Raw genomic sequence first — 21,263 nt, 5'->3', positions numbered from 1 at the left:
GAGTCAAGAAAAATATCATCTACCTGGGAGCCTGCATCTCATATAGCGAGTTGGGTCTCACACGATCGCTGTTTCCGGAATCCATGTTGATTGCTACAGAGTAGATTCTGTGTTTCCAAAAACGACATGATACTCGAGCAAAAAACATATTCTAAAATTCTACAACAGATCGACGTCAGAGATATAGGTCTATAGTTTTGCGCATCTGCTCGACGACTCTTCTTGAAGACTGGGACTACCTGTGCTCTTTTCCTATCATTAGGAACCTTCCGTTCCTCTAGAGACTTGCGGTATACGGCTGTTAGAAGGAGGGCAAGTTCTTTCGCGTACTCTGTGTAGAATCGAATTGGTATCCTGTCAGGTCCAGTGGACTTTCCTCTGTTGACTGATTCCAGTTGCTTTTCTATTCCTTGGACACTTATTTCAATGCCAGCCATTTTTTCGTCCGTGCGAGGATTTAGAGAAGGAATTGCAGTGCGGTCTTCCTCTGTGAAACAGCTTTGGAAAAAGGTGATTAGTATTTCAGATTTACACATGTCATCCTCCGTTTCAATGCCATCATTATCCCGGAGTGTCTGGAAATGCTGTTTCGAGCCACTTACTGATTTAACGTAATACCAGAACTTCCTAGGATTTTCTGCCAAGTCGGTACATAGAATTTTACTTTTGAATTCACTGAAAGCTTCACGCATAGCCCTCCTTACGCTAACTTTGACATTGTTTAGCTTCTGTTTGTCTGAGAGGTTTTGGCTGCGTTTAAACTTGGAGTGAAGCTCTCTTTGCTTTCGCAGTAGTTTCCTAACTTTGTTGTTGTACCGCGGTGGGTTTTTCCCATCCCTCACAGTTTTACTCGGCACGTACCTGTCTAAAACGCATTTTACAATTGCCTTGAACTTTTTCCATAAACACTCAACATTGTCAGTGTCAGAACAGAAATTTTCGTTTTGATGTGTTAGGTAGTCTGAAATCTGCCTTCTATTACTCTTGCTAAACAGATAAACCTTCCTCCCTTTTTTTATATTCCTATTAACTTCCATATTCAGGGATGCTGCAACGGCCTTATGATCACTGTTTCCCTGTTCTGCACATTCAGAGACGAAAATTTCGGGTCTGTTTGTTATCAGCAGGTCCAAGATGTTATCTCCAGGAATCGGTTCTCCGTTTAATTGCTCAAAGTAATTTTCGGATCGTGCACTCATTATAATGTCACTCGATGCTCTGTCCCTACCACCCGTCCTAAACATCTGAGTGTCCCAGTCTATATCTGGTAAATTGAAATCTCCACCTAAGACTATAACATGCTGAGAAAATTTATGTGAAATGTATTACAAATTTTCTCTCAGTCGTTCTGCCAGTAATGCTGCTGAGTCGGGAGGTCGGTAAAAAGAGCCAATTATTAACCTAGCTCGGTTGTTGAGTGCAACCTCCACCCATAATAATTCACAGGAACTACCCACTTCTACTTCACTACAGGATAAACTACTACTAACAGCGACGAACACTCCACCACCGGTTGCATGCAATTTATCCTTTCTAAACACCGTCTGTACCTTTGTAAAAATTTCGGCAGAATTTATCTCTGGCTTCAGCCAGCTTTCTGTACCTATAACGATTTGAGCTTCGGTGCTTTATATCAGCACTTGAAGTTCCGGTACTTTACCAATGCAGCTTCGACAGTTTACAATTACAATACCGATTGCAGCTTGGTCCCCGCATGTTCTGACTTTGCCCCGCACCCGTTGAGGCTGTTGTCCTTTCTTTACTGTCCCTTTTTCACATGGTACCCTTCATCACTATTGGTGGCATCTCCCTTTACACTAACATCCTTAATGCCCATGGCCTTACCATTATTGCACAGTACCGTTACCAGTGCCTGACGAATACCAAACCAACAACTTCCTTCCTAGTTACACGACCAACTATATCTTCACCCACAATTATTTTTCCTTTGAATACATTAACTAAAAACAAATCCAGGGTACGGTTATGGGCACCAGCATGGCACCATACTATGCCAACCTCTTCATGAGCCATCTAGAGGAATCCTTCCCAAACACCTAGAATGCTAAACCCCTCACCTGATTCAGATTCGTTGATGACATCTTTGCAATCTGGATCGATGTGAGGACATCCAGAACCTCAACAACTTTTCCCCCTTTTGCTTCACCTGGTCCTACTCAACCCAACAAGCCACCTTCCAAGATGGTGACCTCCACCTCAAAGATGGTTACATAAGTATCTCCATCCACATCAAATCTCCTAACCATCTCCAATACGTCCACTTCAACAACTGCTGCCCATTCCATATGAAGAAGTCCCTTCCATACAGCCTAGCCATCCTCTCAAAATATACCCTCCCATCAAGCACTGGTGCTGCTGCTTGCAGTGTACCTTCAGTTGCCAGAGACTGCAGTTTGTGTGTGTGTGTGTGTGTGTGTGTGTGTGTGTGTGTGTGTGTGTGTCTGTGTGTCTGTCTGTGTGTGTGTGTGTGTGTGTGTCTGTGTGTGTGTTTTATCTATTTTTGATGAAGGTCTTACTGGTCAAAAACTTTATTTGTGACAGCCTTTTTGTTGTGCATATCTGCGACTCAGTATCTTTGCTCTACGGTGAGTAGTAACTTTCGTTTTCATAATATTGTTACATTCCATCCTGGATTTTCCAATGTTTGATACTCAACAATCGGTCAAACAAATGCCTTGTAAACCACTTGCTTTATGGATGAGTTACATTTCCATAAGGTTCTTCCTATGAATCTCAGTCTGGCCTCTGCTTTCCTTAATACTTGTTTTACATGGTATTTCTATTTGAGGTGGCTGTTTATAATTACTCCTAGATATTTTATGGTAGACACTGTTTCCAGCAGTTTGTCATCAATAGTTTAGTTGGACAGTAGTGGATTTTTTTTCCCTGTATATGCGCAATATGTTGCATTTATTTACTTTCAGAGTCAACTGTGAGAACCTGCATCGTTTGTCAATCCTCTGTAGGTTATTTTGCAAAGCAGTACTGTCTTCTGACACTGCTACTTTCTTACAGATAACTGCATCATCTACTAACAGTCCTAAAGAGCTTCCGATGCTTTCTACTAGATCATTTATATACATTGTAAACAGTGAAGGTCCTATCACACATCCTTGGTGTGTTCCAGATATTACCTTTACATCTGTCAATTTTGTTCCATTAAGAGTGATATGTTGAGTGCTGTCTGCAAGGAAATCTTGTATCCAGTGATAAATGTAGTCAGATACTCGGTAAGCTCATATCTTTTTCACTAAACAGCAGTGTGGAACAGTGTCAGATACTTGCCGAAAGTCGAGGAACCTGGCATCGACCTGGGCACCATTGTGTACAGTGCTGTGGATCTCATGGAGGAACAGATCGATCTGAGTTTCACATGATCTTTATTTGCGGAATCCATTTTTTATAGAGGAGAATTCTATTCTGCTAAAACATCATAATTTTTTAGCATAAAACATGTTACATTATTATATGACAGATCGACGTCAACAATATAGGCATATAATATTGTGCATCTGTCCTGTGTCTCTTCTTGGAAACGAGTATGATGTGCGCTTTTTCCAGTCTCTGGGTATCCTTTGTTGCTCCAGCAAATTATGATAAACTGCTGCTAGAAGGGGACAAAGTTCTTTCTCATAGTCTTTGTATAATCGTTCAGATATCTCATCTGGTCCTGATGCCTTTCCGTTACTTATGGACTGTAGTTGCTTTCCTATTCCTCAGTCAGCTGTCTCAATATTTGATTCATATGATGGTTGAAAGGAGGGACTGTATTATTGTCTTCCATGGTGAAACTGTTTCAGGAGACTGAATTCAGTATTTTGATCTTTTATGGTTATTTTCCATTTCAATGCCTGTATAGTCAATGTGTGACTGAATAGAGTATTTTGAACCCTGTACTGATTCTAAGAAAGATCAAACCTTTCAGGATTGTGTCAGATCGGTTGAGAAAGTTTTACATTCAAAGTAATTGAACACTACTCTCATTGCTCTCCTACAGTCATTTGTGCTTCTTTCAGCTTTTGTTTCTCTGCTAATTTTGACTCCTCTTGAATCTGTGACGAAGCTCTCTTTGTTTTTGTAGCAATTTTCTAACACTGCTATTAACTGCAGTAGGTCCCTTGAGACCTTGCTCAGAACATAATTGCCTAAGGCATATTGAATTATACTTTTGAATTTTGTACACATCTTCGGCATTGAGTATTTGATGTTGACTACCCAGATACTCCTCACTTTACACCCTGTCACTCTTGCTAAGCAAAAATATTTTTCTTCCTTTCTTTACATTCCTTGTAATACCAGTAGTCATACTTGCTACCACAGCCTTATGATTATTGACACCTTCCGCTTTATTAACTGATCCAATAAGTTGATGTCCATTTGTTGCCAGACACTCCAAGACCTCACCTTCTCAAGTTGGTTCTCTAATTATGTGCTTGAGGTAATTTTTGGACAAGACATTCAAAATAATGTTTCTGGCACCATTTTTGAAAGTCTGCCTCTTCCAATCTATACCTGGCAGGTTCAAGTCATCCCTTATTACAAGGGCATGATCAGGAAAGGTATTAACAATATTTTGCAAGTTCTCTCTGAAGCACTCTACCGCTACAGCTCCTGACCCATGTGGGCTATAAAGGCATCCAATTACCTTCCTTTGATCCTTAACTTCCAAGCATCCTCTGAGAATTTGTGGCTTATGTATCTTTGATTTTGGCAGGCACTTACTCCTCAACTGTAGTAGCCGCTTGTTGGATGTAGTACACAACTGACCTAACAAGGGGAACTTTACAGTTCTCCACTCGGTAACGGAGGTTGAGAAATTCACACCCTGTACCATCAGAGGATCATCTGAGCCTCTTGCTTAGATCTACCACTGAACCCCAAACCAGAGGACCGATGTCAACCTTGGGTTGAGGTAGGGTGCTACAAATAGTCAGCTTAGCCTGAACCCTGTGTGTGATGCTAGTTGCTTTCATTAATGCAGCCATGTGCTAAAATGAACTGAGAATGGCCTCAGAACCTAAATAGAACCCCAGGCATCATTAATGCCTACATATGTGACTATTTTACAGCCAGTTGCACCCATTGCACTCACTAGCCGCCTGCAGGGCTTCCTCCACATCTTGGACAAGATGCCTAGCAAATATACTGATTGCATTATCTGCCTACTGTTGGAGCTCTCAAGTACTATCATACCCACCCACTGAACTTGTCTAGACTGGGCAGGAAAATTGGCTGCCAGCACAACAGGAAGGCATCCCATGCTGGCTCAGAAATATTACCAACACTGGATGTGATGCATGAACCCACCATTTTCTGCCATTCACATTCAAGTGAAGATGGACTGATCAGATGTTGTGCATCAGAAGATGCAGTGACAATCAGATCACCAAGGGGTTCCAGTGGCACCAAGATGTTACAGTTCTTGTCACTTGCATCCCAGCGTCACCACAGCTTTGAGCAATAACAGGAAGCCCATCGACCAGTGCACTTTTCAACTGTTTATGGACAGCAGCCAATTCTCCTTGTGTCTGCTCACATCTAGCACAGTCCCCTATCCATATTGGACTGCATAAAAATAACAATAAACGGAATAAAATCTCAAGAAATACAAAGCAATCAGGAGTAACCAAGAAAGTGTAGACTCCCACAAAAGAAAAGCGACTGTGGCTCTACAGAGGTTGTTATTTATGCAAAATATGAAAGGTTCTTATCTATGCAAAATATAAACAAGCAGAATAAAGAAACACTAAAATTTGCTCTGCAGAGTTCTCTCTGCAAGCACGTAAAACAGAAATAAATTTATCTACTGAAATGGATGTATCAACAGTTACATTTTGCTAGAAACTTTACGTAACACAAAAGCTGCTGCAAGAAATAAATATGCAAACTCTTTCACACTGATCCAAACTATACACTGTTTTTAGCATGAGATTTAAATGGAGTCACATATGTGGCACTTCAGACAGCAGAGAGCTACCCGAGAAAGTTGCCTCACAAAGATATCCATTAAAATTTATGCAAAACACTTAATCAGTTAGTAAACACTAGTCCTCTCAAAAATAAGTTAGAATTCCACTACACTAAACAGTGTATACAACATAAGCTGCTCCTCCTGCTGCTGTTGCTGCTGCTGATCTCCACTCCAGTAGTAAGAAAACACTTATGCCATGTTAGTGCTATTGGGGTGATCTTTACTGTACGTAGTATGAAAATTACTTTGGACAGTTTTCGCAGACTGATTCTTTAAACCGAAACATACAGTGAACATACAAGGTAGTTATCTCTACTAAGACTGTCATTACTGCTTGCAGTGATGTGATTTGGTACTAATGGATTACATCAGTCAATGTTTTTCCATTTTCCAATAAAATTACTCCTTGACTAAGTCTGTAAGATGTAAGAATAAGTTTGTATTAATGCTCAAGGTTATTAAGTCCATTTAGAAACAAACTGTACTTTCCTCTGTCACAGTTGGTGAGGTCACCATCAGTGTATTTATTTACACTCCACATTCCGTAGGACGAGGAGCAAATCTCCAAGGCCATGGAACTTGTCAGTATGTGAAATTTCAACATAAAAGCAATAACAGATAAAAATAAAATGTTTGTGAACCCAAAAATTTCAAGCCATAAGTTTCAGTAAACACAGTCAACAATATAACGTAAGAATCAGCTTAATTTTTCAAGAAACTCCTCAACAGAATGGAAGGAGTGACCCATGAGAAAGCTCTTCAATTTCTATTTGAAAGCACGTGGATTACTGCTAAGATGTTTGAAACGTGGATTACTGCTAAGATGTTTGAATTATTGTGGTAGCTTATTGAAAATGGTTGCAGCAGTGAACTGCACACCTTTCTGCACAATAGTGAAGGAAGTCTGATCCAAATCCATGTTGGATTTATGCCAAGCATTAACTGAGTGAACACTGCTTATTCTTGGGAATGAGCTGATATTGTTAACAAGAAACGACAGTGAAGAATATATATATATTGAGAGACCAGTGTCAAAATACCCAGGGTAGTGAACGGGGTCGACAAGAGGTTCGTGATCTTAACACCACTTATTGCCCGAACTGCCTGTTTCTGAGCCAGAACTATTCTTTTAGAATCGCAAGAGTTACCCCACAATATAATGCTATACAATACAAGCAAAAAAAAGGCAAATTAGACTAATATTAATGTCAAACGGTCACTTACTTCAGATACCATTTGAATAGTAAAAATGGCAGCATTTAGTCTTCAAACAAGGGTGTTCCACGACAGTTTACTATCTATCTGAACACCTAGAAATTTGAACTTTTCAGTTTCACTAATCATATGCCCATTCTGTGAAATTAAAATATTGGGTTTTGTTGAATTATGTGTTAGAAACTGTAAAAACTGAGTCTTACTGTGGTTTAGCATTAGTTTATTTTTTACAAGCCATGAAACCAAGCCAGTGTTGCACATAACATCCTTTACTACCAAGCTAGCATCATCAGCAAACAGAAATATTTTAGAATTACCCATAATACTAGAGGGCATGTCATTTATATAAATGAGGAACAGGAGTGGCCCCAACACTGATCCCTGGGACACACCCCATTTGACCGTACTCCACTCAGATCCCACATCACAGCCATTCACAACACTGCCTGTTATTAAAGTAAGAGGGGAACCAATTGTGAGCTACTCCCCCCATATTCTGTAATGGTCCAGCTTCTGGAGCAATATTTTGTGATCAACACAATCAAACACGTTAGTTAAATTAAAAAAAAAATTGCCTAGTGTTTGAAACCTTTCCTTTAAACCATCCAGTACCTCATAGAGAGAAGAGAATATAGCAGTTTCAGTCATTAAACGACATCAAAATCCAGACTGTACATTCATTAGCAAATTATGTGATATAAAATGATTAACTATGCTTATGTACACAGCCTTTTCAATAACTTTAGCAAACACTGATGGCATAGAAATAGGTCTAAAATTGTGTACATTATCTCTTTCTCCCATTTTATAAAGCGGCCTTTCTACTGAGTGCTTTAATCGTTCAGGAAACTGACCATTAAAGATATGACTAAGTACAGGCCTAACATATGGAGCACAGTACTTTAATATTCCACTAGTCACTCCATCATATCCATGCAAGTCCTTAGTCTTCAGTGATTTAATTATTGACTCAATCTCCCCCTTGTCAGTATCAAAGAGGAGTATTTCAAACATCAGTCTCGAAAAGGTATTTTCCAAGAGAGTTATATGATTCCCTGTAAAAATTGAATTTTTATTTAATTCACCAGCAATGCACAGAAAATAATTGTTAAATACTGTACATATATTTGATTTATCAGTAACAGAAATATTTTTACTGCAAACTGACTTTATATCATCGACCTTGTGCTGCTGACCAGACACTTCCTTCACAACTGACTATATGGTTTTAATTTTATCCTCTGAATTAGATTTTCTATTTGCACACCACATACACTCTGTCTTCCTAATAACATTTTAAGCACCTTATAATACTGTTTGTAATGGACAACTGTAGCTTGATTGTGACTAATTCTAACATTTTGATATAATTCTCACTTTGTTCTACATGATATCTTTATCCCACAAGTCAGCCACCCAGGCTGCCTTTTACTGCTGGTACCCTGTTTAGAATATTCTAATAGAAAGCAACTCTGAAAGAGTATGAGAAATATGTTAAGGAAAGCATTATATTTGTCATCTATGTTATTGGCATTATAAACATCCTGCTTCTCTTGTTCCTTGATGAGTTTTAAAAAAAATCCTTTATTGCCATTGGATTAACTTTCCTACAAGTTTGTAATTACATGTGACATTTGTTTCAGTAAAAAAGGCTTTTAGTGTTAGTTAGTGCAAACAACAACAATTAGAAGTTTAGTTTCTTTACATTCAACTGCTTCTGCACAACATTCAGGTATCTGTTTGGTGCAGTGCTATGATATGTCTGTGCTTATTTTTTACGTACATGGCTACTCTGCCACCCCAAAAGGAACTCCTTGAAAAACAGCCATCTAATCTGTATCCTGGTAAAGGAAGCCTCTGAATTGTCAAATTATTTAAGTGGTGCTTCTATATACCAATAATTTCAGAGCCAACATCCATAAGCGGTTCACTTTCTTTATATCTAATACCCCTTATATTTTTATGAAATATGCTAATTCCTTCTCTACTTGGAAACATGATGTCCTCTGAAGGTGATTCCTTAGTTATAAGGACTTCCTTTAAGCAGGTATACATATCAACTGACTTCAGCCTAATAAAAGGTGCAGCTCTAACACCAACTGCTACAGGAATTTTTCCATGACCCCCCCCCCCCCCCCCCCACACACACACACACACACTACATTGTCACCTATAAGCTTTGCCAGCCTCCCCTTCACATAGCTATTGAAATGCCGACCGTGCCCAGTGAAACCCTATCTACTGATAGACTCAACTGGCACAACTGCAATGTGACCCATGCCCTCTGCCATCAGTGCCTTCTCCAGCCCCATGTTAACGCATGTAACAGCCTCATTAAGATGAAGTCTATCATGACGCTGAAACAGTTGCATGAAATGAACATCAGTGCCACCAGTTTGAGTAGCTATCTTTACCAGGTCATCACCTACATCATATTCCCCATCCCTATCAAGGCTATTTCCTGCTCCACCCACTATCACTACCTGATCTTCTTTTGTAAAATTCCTACATAACTCCCCTATGCTGCCAGTCACCTGAGCCAACCCTGCACTAGGCTTCACAATGCTGGTGACGTGGTATTCACTCCCCAACACTTCCTGCAACTGCTGGCCCACACCTCTACTGTGTGAACTACCTATCAGCAGGAACCTTCTTCTTTCTGTTCGACTTTGCAGCTGACTTAGGCCTCCTAACTGCTGAGAACTGCTGCATGTTTCCTAGACCTACACCTACACCTACACCAACACCTACAAGAGGCTCCTGTCCACTAAACTCCAACAGTTGGTCAAACCTATTGCATATACACAAAGTACAACTATCTGAATACCTCTTCCTCCTAGCTGACTTCTTGCCAACTGCCAGTTCCCATTCCCCAGCACCCTTCACCCACCTCGACTTACCTAGTTCCTCCATTGTGTATTGAAACTGTACCTGAAGGACACAGATCTTATGCTCCTGCTCCTCTATCAACTTATTTCTACTACAGATTCTGTATTCCCAGGAAAGGATCTCGCTAGAGTGCCCACTGGCTTCCCCACTGCATTCCCCTCAAAATACTTTGAACAAATCCCACACCATAACCCACTACTCACAAACCTATGACAGCATCCATACTTCTTACCCATGGTAAAATTTTACAGTTACTGAAAAAAACTAAATGCCTATGTTGCCTAAGTTCAGTTACACCAGTAGAACTATTTATAGAACTGACAATAGCAATCTCTAAATTATCTCTCTAGTAAGACAGCAACAACTTCTATTAAGCTACTGCACCACAATTAATACCAACACAAGCAAAACTTCACAAAATGTATTAGCTAAAACCAAAAATTCAAACTGCCACTGGAACACTCAACAAAGTTAAAACAGTGAATGAAGATTTTACCGAAATATTTCACCAGAAACAATAAGAAACATCAGCTGAAAACTAGAGAATGAATTTTCTAAACGACTTCAACACACAGAAAACTCTAAAAAAACACAGTGAGCCGACATTTTTAAAAGTTTATTAAATCGTTATTTCATCACAAACAGCACAAAACACTGATGAAAATTATAAAATTTAATAATTGTATAACAGTGCACAAACAACTTTGCCAGTACTTAGCAGTTATGGTGATAAATACTATTTACATTGAATGTGAGCAAGCGCACATGGAGAGATGTACAAGTATGTGTGTGAAATCACGCAAAACAGTTTTAAATAGTGTATTATGTAAATTAGATGACATTTTATTATGTATAGTTTTAGTTAAATTTTTCTATACTTTTAATCATGACATTTGGCAAGTTCTGCTTTCTGTATGGTGAGCTCTCCATAGAGTTATCACATGCAATTGTTCTCTTATTTCCAAATGTATTTTCAATTGGAAAACATGTTCACAGGAAATCAGGCCAGTATGCCCATGGTATTTCCCATTATGATGCCCACCTAAGGGTAATGAGATTCTTTTCTTCTGGTGTTTGGGCAGATATTTGTGATATATTTTTTGCAAAGTCTAGCTGGAGTCAGCCCAACCAAATATTGCTCATCACAAGCCCATTGTTGATGGAAAACATTGATTTCTTTCTATTTATGAAAAAAAAGATTTTTTAAAGCAGAATTTCGCATACCCAATCAGTAGACCAGTCCCAGGTTAGTCTAGTATGATGTTCATTTTATCAGCATCTATTAACAGCAATTCTAAAACACTAAGAATAAACAGTAATCCAGCAGCGACTGAGCAGTATGCTGGCCCATGCTGACTGCTACTGCCATGCAGCAACATTGCCCAATCACTGCTGGAGTATTGTTTTTGATTTTTATTTTAAAATCCCTGTTAATACATATTGGTAAAATGAATAATTCGCTAGTCTAATTTGGGACCGCTCTGTGAAATGGGCATGTAAAATTCTGGTTTAAAAATAATTTTGTTCATAATGCAATACAGACCAACACTTTCTTTCGACACTGGGTGTCACATGAAAGACATAATGAACAGTTGCAGTATTTATTTGGGGTGAATCCAGGTACACGTTGCAAAAACAAAATTGCAGCCATCTGCCAAAGCACTAGATAAAATGTGTGTGATGACTCTTAGGGGGACATTGTGTGTGTGTGTGTGTGTGTGTGTGTGTGTGTGTGTGTGTGTTATATATTTTGGCCTTCACCATCAATTGCTTCGACTATTCCACCAAGCTAATTTGAGCTGCTCTATCCATTGGTCATGTAAAATTACAATGTGTACAGAATTTTTTGTATAAAGAGAACCAAAATTACATTTACTGTTGATGTTTGATTCCATATAAAAATGACTCTTGACAACTCTCAGGAGGGACTTCAGTACATAGCTCAGAATTTTATCTGAAATATACTATGTGCAAAAAGATCTACATCTACATCTACATGACTACTCTGCAATTCACATTTAAGTGCTTGGCAGAGGGTTCATCGAACCACAATCATACTATCTCTCTACTATTCCACTCCCGAACAGCGAGCGGGAAAAACGAACACCTAAACCTTTCTGTTCGAGCTCTGATTTCTCTTATTTTATTTTGATGATCATTCCTACCTATGTAGGTTGGGCTCAACAAAATATTTTCGCATTCGGAAGAGAGAGTTGGTGACTGAAATTTCGTAAAAAGGTCTCGCCGCGACGAAAAACGTCTATGCTGTAATGACTTCCATCCCAACTCATGTATCATATCTGCCACACTCTCCCCCCTATAACGCGATAATACAAAACGAGCTGCCCTTTTTTGCACCCTTTCGATGTCATCCGTCAATCCCACCTGGTAAGGATCCCACACCGCGCAGCAATATTCTAAAAGAGGACGAACGAGTGTAGTGTAAGCTGTCTCTTTAGTGGACTTGTTGCATCTTCTAAGTGTCCTGCCAATGAAATGCAACCTTTGACTCGCCTTCCCGACAATATTATCTATGTGGTCCTTCCAACTGAAGTTGTTCGTAATTTTAACACCCAGGTACTTAGTTGAATTGACAGCCTTGAGAATTGTACTATTTATCGAGTAATCGAATTCCAACGGATTTCTTTTGGAACTCATGTGGATCATCTCACACTTTTCGTTATTTAGCGTCAACTGCCACCTGACACACCATACAGCAATCTTTTCTAAATCGCTTTGCAGCTGATACTGGTCTTCGGATGACCTTACTAGACGGTAAATTACAGCATCATCTGCGAACAGTCTAAGAGAACTGCTCAGATTGTCACCCAGGTCATTTATATAGATCAGGAACAGTAGAGGTCCCAGGACGCTTCCTGGGGAACACCTGATATCACTTCAGTTTTACTCGATGATTTGCCGTCTATCACTACGAACTAAGACCTTCCTGACAGGAAATCACGAATCCAGTCGCACAACTGAGACGATACCCCATAGCTCCGCAGCTTGATTAAAAGTCGCTTGTGAGGAACGGTGTCAAAAGCTTTCCGGAAATCTAGAAATACGGAATGAACTTGAGATCCCCTGTCGATAGCGGCCATTACTTCGTGCGAATAAAGAGCTAGCTGCGTTGCACAAGAGCGATGTTTTCTGAAGCCATGCTGATTACGTGTCAATAGATCGTTCCCTTCGAGGTGATTCATAATGTTTGAATACAGTATATGCTCCAAAACCCTACTGCAAACCGACGTCAATGATATAGGTCTGTAGTTAAATGGATCACTCCTACTACCCTTCTTGAACACTGGTGCGACCTGCGCAACTTTCCAATCTGTAGGTACAGATCTATCGGTGAGCGAGCGGTTGTATATGAGTGCTAAGTAGGGAGCTATAGTATCAGCGTAATCTGAAAGGAACCTAATCGGTATACAATCTGTACCTGAAGACTTGCCCGTATCAAGCGATTTGAGTTGCTTCGCAACCCCTAAGGTATCTACTTCTAAGAAACTCATGCTAGCAGATGTTCGTGTTTCAAATTCTGGAATATTCCATTCGTCTTCCCTGGTGAAAGAATTTCGGAAAACTGCGTTCAATAACTCCCCTTTAGCGGCACAGTCGTCGATAACAGTACCATCGGCACTGCGCAGCGAAGGTATTGACTGCGTCTTGCGGCTTGAACTTTGTATCATAAACAAGTTTAAGATAAAGGTTTTCATTTTTGTTGTTGTGCTGTAGGTATTATATTTGTGAAAGCTAGTTTCTAATCTGCTTTGCATTCAACAGAAAACTTTCAACAGCAATTGTGAAGAGAGGAACTTTGAGGAAGGGAACAGTTTTAGTGGCTGGTACAGCATGGGCTAAAGTAAGAGCTATGTTTGATGACCAGGGAAAGCCAGTGCATGAAGCACCACCATCAGCACCAGTAGAAGTCTTGGGCTGGAGGGAACTTCCATCAGCTGGGGATGAAATTCTTGAAGTTGAGTCTGAGGTAAATATTTTATTCATGGTGTCATTGAATATTTGTACCAAAAGCTCTAGTCAGTATATCTAATTGCTTAAAGCCTTCTACAAATATGAAGGCACAGAAGATATAGAGTATCAGTTGCTTCACATCACATGGATAATATTTATCAGAGATGCAACTCATCGTAACTGTAATTTGACAACTCTTTATACTAGTAAAACATGAGATTTCAGTTAACTCTCACCTTTCTTTAAAAGATAATCACTAGGGAACAGATATTTAAAGAAAATGTCTGTGACAGAGTATAAGTCAGTGAAATATTATTAAGAATTAATTATTCAACCAGAGATAACAAGACAGGATTTACACTAAGTTTGAGTATTAAGTGGTAAAGTAGTATTCTGTTTCTAAAAATTCATCTTTATTATATATGTCCATTTTTATTTGTATTTCTTAGGACCATTGTAGTTTCTGGAAACAAAAAGCATTCAGCTCTGTGAAAGTGTCATTATTAAATCTAGAACAGGACTGTAAGATCATTTGCTGAGGAGTGAGACAGATAACTGTTTCATGTGAGACCAGAATGAAAGATAATAGATTCTCTTTTTTGTTGTGAGTTACTATTAACATTCAGTCTAGAAAGACTCTTGGCATTAAAGTTGACAACTGTAGGCGTTCTGATAGAATTCTGAACCTGATGTATTACTTCAGACCAATATTTAGGTGTTTTCAATCGCTGCCAATCTTAATTTCACCTTGTGCTGATACACTGACATATTATGTTCGTGCTAACGTCACCCTGTGACTATGACGATATACAGAGGACAACCACTTACCAGTATTTGCAACTAATTTGATTTAGGAACTTGCAGACACACTGAACACAGTGTCATCCACTAGCTGAAGTTGATGTGTGAAATAGTGTTCAGTAACAACTGAGGCCATTTGGTTTCAATTTATACTGCTCCGCTGTCAACCACTGTGCTAAGAATCTTCTTAAAATGTATATGATTAATATGTACTCTTTCATTAATATTATTGACCATTTATTGAGGAGTTGTAATTATATGTTGCTCTCATAATCTTTGTTCTGTAACTTAAAATAAATCCAGTTATCTTCAGCCTACTCTCCCCCTCCGAATTACATTGTGTCTTTCAAAATTTCATCCAACTGTTACATCATGCATCTGTCATCTGCTACACAAACACCTTTCCTCAAATTCTTCCATCAGCACACCTTTGCCCTGAAGACATTAGGGCGTGCCCTGAACACATAAATCGTCTTGTCCTTATCCTTTGGCAAGTTTTCAAAGTATTAAGTCTTGTTATTCATCTTTCGGTGGATCGAGATCTCAGTTTAATGTAAAATCACTGGAATTATTAGTACATTCGACATCTTGATTTGTTTTTGCTGAAGAGTGTAAGGGCATAATTGTCTTACTCAAGGGAGCTCACAATTCATTTATAATCCAGTGTTTCCAACTTCAAATTTTTGTGGCTGTGTAACCAGATTCCCAGGTGTCTAAAATTCAGTCCATTATCTAATTTGAGTTCCCAATTGTGGTAATGATTTCTGCACAGTTCATCTGGATATTATCATCACTTTAATCTTTTGTTACTGAATTGAAGCAGGTAGTCAAAGATTTTATTGTATATTCTTCTCTTTCCTCCTCCTCCTCCTCCTCCTCCTCCTTTCCTTCCTTCTATCACCCCTAAAAATAGGGGAAAAAACTTGAATTACGTAAATTAAGGGAAAGGCAACCATTCTCCTATAGCTAACTAGAATGCAGAGAGAGAGGAAAAGAAAAGACCACTATATTCACAGTAGCATTTGAGCTCTGCCTTTTTTCTAGTAAACACACACACACACACACACACACACACACACACACACACACACACACACACAAATGTACACTCCCACGGCTATGGTGTGACTGATTATTGGTTATCAATTACAGAAAGAAATTGACTGGACTGATGAAGATTTAACCTTTGGAAGTGAAATGCCTATGGGCTGGATGCGGTTGGCTAGGAAAATTAGGAAAGAGATGGTGGGTTTGGTATCAGGACACTGGAGAAGGTAGTGTTCCATGGACGCAGGGCTGTGAGCATGGGAGGATATTGGTGTACAATGACGTTGCCTCCACAGTCAGGGTGTATATGACCCGAGACAACCGGGAGATGCAGGAAAAATCCGGTAATTATTTCATCCGGGAGAAAACTGGGAAAAACCCGGGATATTTTTAGAATTCCGAGAATTTTTCATTGTTTTAGTTTTCAGTTAATTTTTTGTAATTTTGACTGGTAAGAACTGATGCCCTAACAAAGGATGTTACTGTATCCCGCTACTGCAGAATAATACTTCAACAATAAAACATAAATGAGAGGGGGAAAAAAAGAGAAAAAAAAGGACAATATACAACGACGACACACAGTGCTCAAGTGAGCGTCTGTCAATTGAAAATGTGTCTAAGGCTTTAGGAAGACTGCAGTCCTTCATAACAACAAAATGCCTCCAATGAGCATGAAGTCACAACTATTTACATTCGATTTGTTTTAGCAGTTACGCGCGGACTTGTGCGCATGCGCAGTTGAGTCACGTTTGAGTAGTAGATTCTCATGCTTCTGGCAACAGGAATGTGGCTGTTGGCTGTGCAAGCAGTCGCAGCAAGCAGCTAGATGCTGCCGGGGAAAAGGGGGCGCCAAATTCACATTCTTGAGGAAAAAAACTTGTTTCACAAAGAACTTTGCATCCAGTGCATGTTTGTCTATAGATTATTCATATGATTTTGAGACGCTTCCCTGTTGGTTTTTGAACTTTTTTGAACACGTTTTAAGTTGATTTCTGAATAAATCATAATTGGACTTTTGAATGCATGCATAGTGTACATGATGTCTCTGCCAGGAGAATCCTCGTCGCTTCTAGAAATAAACTTTCCGCAGACAAAAGGGAACGAGGCTATACGAGCTGAGAGAGTAAAGCCGAGCAGATGAATACCAATCGCTGTCTGATTATGTGGTTGACTGGATTTGTGAATGATCAGCATTGTTATAACAACTAGTGAAATCCATAGATTCAGACTACCAGAATGGAAATAAACAAGTCACAGGAATAGCAGGTGAGAAAGATTACATATTATCTTATCAGTGTATCTAAGAAAATGAAATTTTGACAGAAAATTTTTGGCCAGATCACTACACTAATAAGGACCAGTAGTACAGTCCCCAGCTAGCAGCCACGTAAGTTCTATTCTGGAAGTAATGCGGAAAACATGTTGTTCGAACACGTAATAATGCCTAACCGGAAAATAATCACGTGAATCGCATGATAACTAAACCTGTGATTCTGGCAGAGTCGGTGAAGTTAATCGGCGAACAAATTTTGACAGTGGAAGCAATAGCTACAGAATTGGTGATGACAAGATTGTTAGAACAGAAGGAGAAGAAACGGGGACGTCACACAAATATGGAAGAATAAGACAATTCCAAATTTATATAAAAATTTTGTAAAACTACTTTTGGATCTCATGCTTGAGAATCTGGTGCGTATGAATGAAATGTGAAACTATTTCCTAACGTAAAGCTTTTTGCTTGTAATAGGCCTAATAGGCATTTGGTATTGGTACTTATTGGATTATATTCTGTCGTGCTATAAAAATGGCCATTTGTGCCAAAACAGTCTCGTTTATTTGGTGTGTTACAAAACTGCTGCCATATTAAAAGGCCTATTTTGTTTTATCTAGCAGACAGTGACAAAATAGACGTAATCAGATCGAGAAACCACACCAATCTTGGGTATTATTTGTATTAACAGCTTGGGTATTATTTGTATTAACAGCTTTTTCAGTATTAGATAACAACACTTCGATTTTTCATGTAGCTAAATGTTTGACGAACTTTGATGAGGTAATAGATTCTTTCGCAGAAAGGAAAGCACACCTTGTGAAGCTGTAGCAAGATTAGAGAGATAATAATGCTTGGAGCTAAGGTTTGAAGAAATGTGTAATTTCTTGTTTATCACTTGTCAGTATTGGTTTTATATATCCTATATTTAATTTTATGTCACACAAAACAGCAAGTTATTAACTATTAGGCAATAAAGGGTTCAGATTTTCTGAAGAGTTCTTGTTCTCTCGATTACAAATAATCCCATCCGCTATTGATTGGGAGATTTTTTTTAAAGAGGGGCAGGCTGTCCAACCGGCCGACAGGGAGCAGGAGACGCACCACAGGACATATCAGTTTCCACTCTCCTGAATATAGTTTGGACGTGTGGTAGAAAAATGCTTTATGAAGAGGTGTGGCACTGCACTTTGGCATACTTAAGACCAAATAATATGTCTTACGTTCCCTCGAATACTTATGTTTTATGTTCCAGACTTTTCATAAAGATGTTCACTACAAGATGAACATATTTTGAAAATTCGATTTATTTTTAGTATTGACCTGGTTCGCAAATGTCGTAGATCCGGGGCTGATGCACAGAATTATAGTGGCTAGTCTCCACGTGACCTGTGTTTACATTTAGTGATTTTGCTGTTTCCCCTCCGTTTATTCTCATATCAAATAAAAACAAAATGGATATCTGTTGCCAGGAGCTATCAAGTGGATTAAAACACATTCACATAATTATGGAAGGCTGAAATATGTCATTAGTTTCTGACAGTCAGCATTAATTACCTTAATCACCTTTTGTCTGTTTGCTAAAGAAATTGTTGACCCTTTTCCGCAGAAGCAGTCAGTGTATTTGAAACGAAATGTTTAATTCCACAGTACTGGGTATTTTCTACTGTTCGCTGCATTTCAAGTTCACGTTTTCATTTTCTATCACATATAATATTATGCCATAATAAAGAACCAAACATGATATAATGCAGTACTTGTGCTCCAAGAAAATTACATCCCGAAAACCACTCCGAAAAGCTTAGTATCAGGTCGAGGTCTACTTCATTGGGAATCTGGGCATACGAATGTGCCCTTTAAGTATGCACTTTAAATGTGCTCATTTTAATATGGTTCAAGAAATTCTGATGCTCTTGCAGTATCCTCTGATGTCTTGTTTCTTTTATGACATAATGTATGATCTTTCAATGTTTTATATGTACGTACATACGGGCTTCCTACATCATGATAGCTACCCAAGTGTGGTGTCACCTGTTATCTACGCTCTCTGGCAACTGCTGAAACGAACCTATTTCTAACAGGTCGCGGGAAAATACTGCAAATAGTGGTTTGAAAAGCGTTACTTTCAATGTAAATACCATTTTACGTAAGTTGAACTATGTGCAAGAATATACCATGAATTTATTAAATCACAGAGCGTTTGACTCTCATTTAAAAATCAACTCTTTGATGATGAGCCATTTAGAAGAATTTTGAACCCTGAAGATCAGACATTAATGTCATTAAAAATTTTACTAGCACATTTGTGTGATATATCTTAAAGTGTTACATGCGAAAAGAAGATCAACAGTATATGCAAAAGCTTAGCTTCTCTTCAGCTTTAGAACAAAATTATATGTGAAACATATGCAACACTATGTATATTAATTTAAACTATTAACCTTCCCTGTTTGTGTGTTCTTGCTACTTAACAGTGATGTTGCTGTTGGCTGACTGCCTCACGTGTCCTATGCTCTGAATATCCGCTGTCATCGGCTGGTGAGATCACATGACATGAGCTACAAACGGCTTACAAAAGTAACATGCAGCATTTGGTGGAATTCCAATGTATGCTTTCGTAATACGAAAATACGCAGTGTACATGTTGCTGCACATCAAAGATATTTCCAAAACGTGTCTTTTTCCCTGAGTTTCATTTTCTAAAGTGCCGGGAAATTGTACGCCCATGTATAAAACCATAACGATTCAAAGGATTGATAAGGGAAAATATACTGTCACCTGCGAAAAAGTGCATTTTTAACCGAGAAATCCAGGAAAAATCTGGGATTTTTTTCCCTTGTCCACGTATACACCTTGACATTGACTAACAAGGAACCTGGTGGTAATGAGATAGGAACTGTGAAGTGGCAGTGACAGAAGTGAGCTTTGGCTGCAGTGTAGGATGGTAGCTTACGGTCAATAATATTAAGGTGTTCGACAATGAAGGGAGAGGTTCTGGGACACTAAATTCAAGGGGAGAAAAAAATTTTGGGCCACACCTCCAAATCGAAACAAAGTTGGTCCATTGTAATATGACACATAATTTGGTTTGAATGAATGATGATACAGCTATAGTAGTTTAGTTCGAGTCGTAAGCTTATCAATTAAGCTTCACCAGGTAGTCGTTGCTATGCATCAGGCGCTCCGTCCGTATTTATACAGGTACCCTTCCTTTTTCACGTGCTTCGTCTGGTTTAAATTGATTGCTTATTTTTCTTTGATCTGATAAGTGCCGTTCTCTTTGTTATAGGTGTTTACGTCACTCAAAGCTGAAAATGCGTTACTGTACTGTGTCATGCATTGTTTGTCGCATTCTGATTATGAGTGTTTACGACCTGTTGCCACTCTCGGCATGGCTTGCTTTTGTGCGTGCTACCACCGCTTACAATTTAAAAAAGAGAGGAATTGTTTCATTAGCGAAACAATGGCAAGAGACTGCTATTTCTTGTTACTTACACTGCTGCTTTCTTTGATAACGATCAGCAAGAACCATATAATAGAATGCGTATGATAGAAGATGCTCAGAACGAGAGTTTAGCGAAAATCTTTCTCCGTTTGAAAATCTTTGCAGATGCCTGTTTAGTACATTACATTCTGTACAGAAATTAGAGTCATCTTAGATTTAAAAAGCTAATCAATTGCCGTGCTTCATTTCTGACTGTATCACTATTCGGCATAAGAATAATATGAATATAAACATAATATGTATATTCTTCCGCATTTGCTGTTGTCTCACTCTAGATTTGTAGTTTATTAGGCAGACAGTATTTAAGTGAGATAGCAGAAAACACAAAAGAATACATGGCAAAATGTTTATATTCGTATTATTCTTATGGTGAAGAGAATACTGCATGTGATTCACAATTCATAGAAGTTGTTGTTAGCAACCATCTCTTCTCACAGGTAGGAAAAAATTCAGAACGCAGAGTTGGCCATATTGACAAACATCCCAAACAGTCTTGCCAGTCAGATTTTCGTAGTGCATTGAAATGCTGCTACATTCGAAGACGGACAATACGGAATTTGTATTTACTTCGT

General features: G+C 38.8%; 1 protein-coding gene across 1 annotated transcript in view; it reads left to right on the top strand.

The window, feature by feature from the left end:
• Window positions 1-21,263, top strand: part of LOC126340484 (translation initiation factor IF-2, mitochondrial) — an 85,734-nt gene that overhangs the window by 30,890 nt on the left and 33,581 nt on the right. The window contains exon 9 of the mRNA XM_050001694.1: window positions 13,880-14,084. Coding sequence (XP_049857651.1) covers window positions 13,880-14,084 — 205 coding nt within the window. The remainder of the gene's footprint in view (window positions 1-13,879; window positions 14,085-21,263) is intronic.

Source organism: Schistocerca gregaria, chromosome 1, assembly GCF_023897955.1.
Source record: "Schistocerca gregaria isolate iqSchGreg1 chromosome 1, iqSchGreg1.2, whole genome shotgun sequence".
Taxonomy (NCBI): Eukaryota; Metazoa; Arthropoda; class Insecta; order Orthoptera; family Acrididae; genus Schistocerca; species Schistocerca gregaria.
Note: the sequence above shows the minus strand (reverse complement) of the source record. Positions and strands in the feature narration are given on the sequence as shown.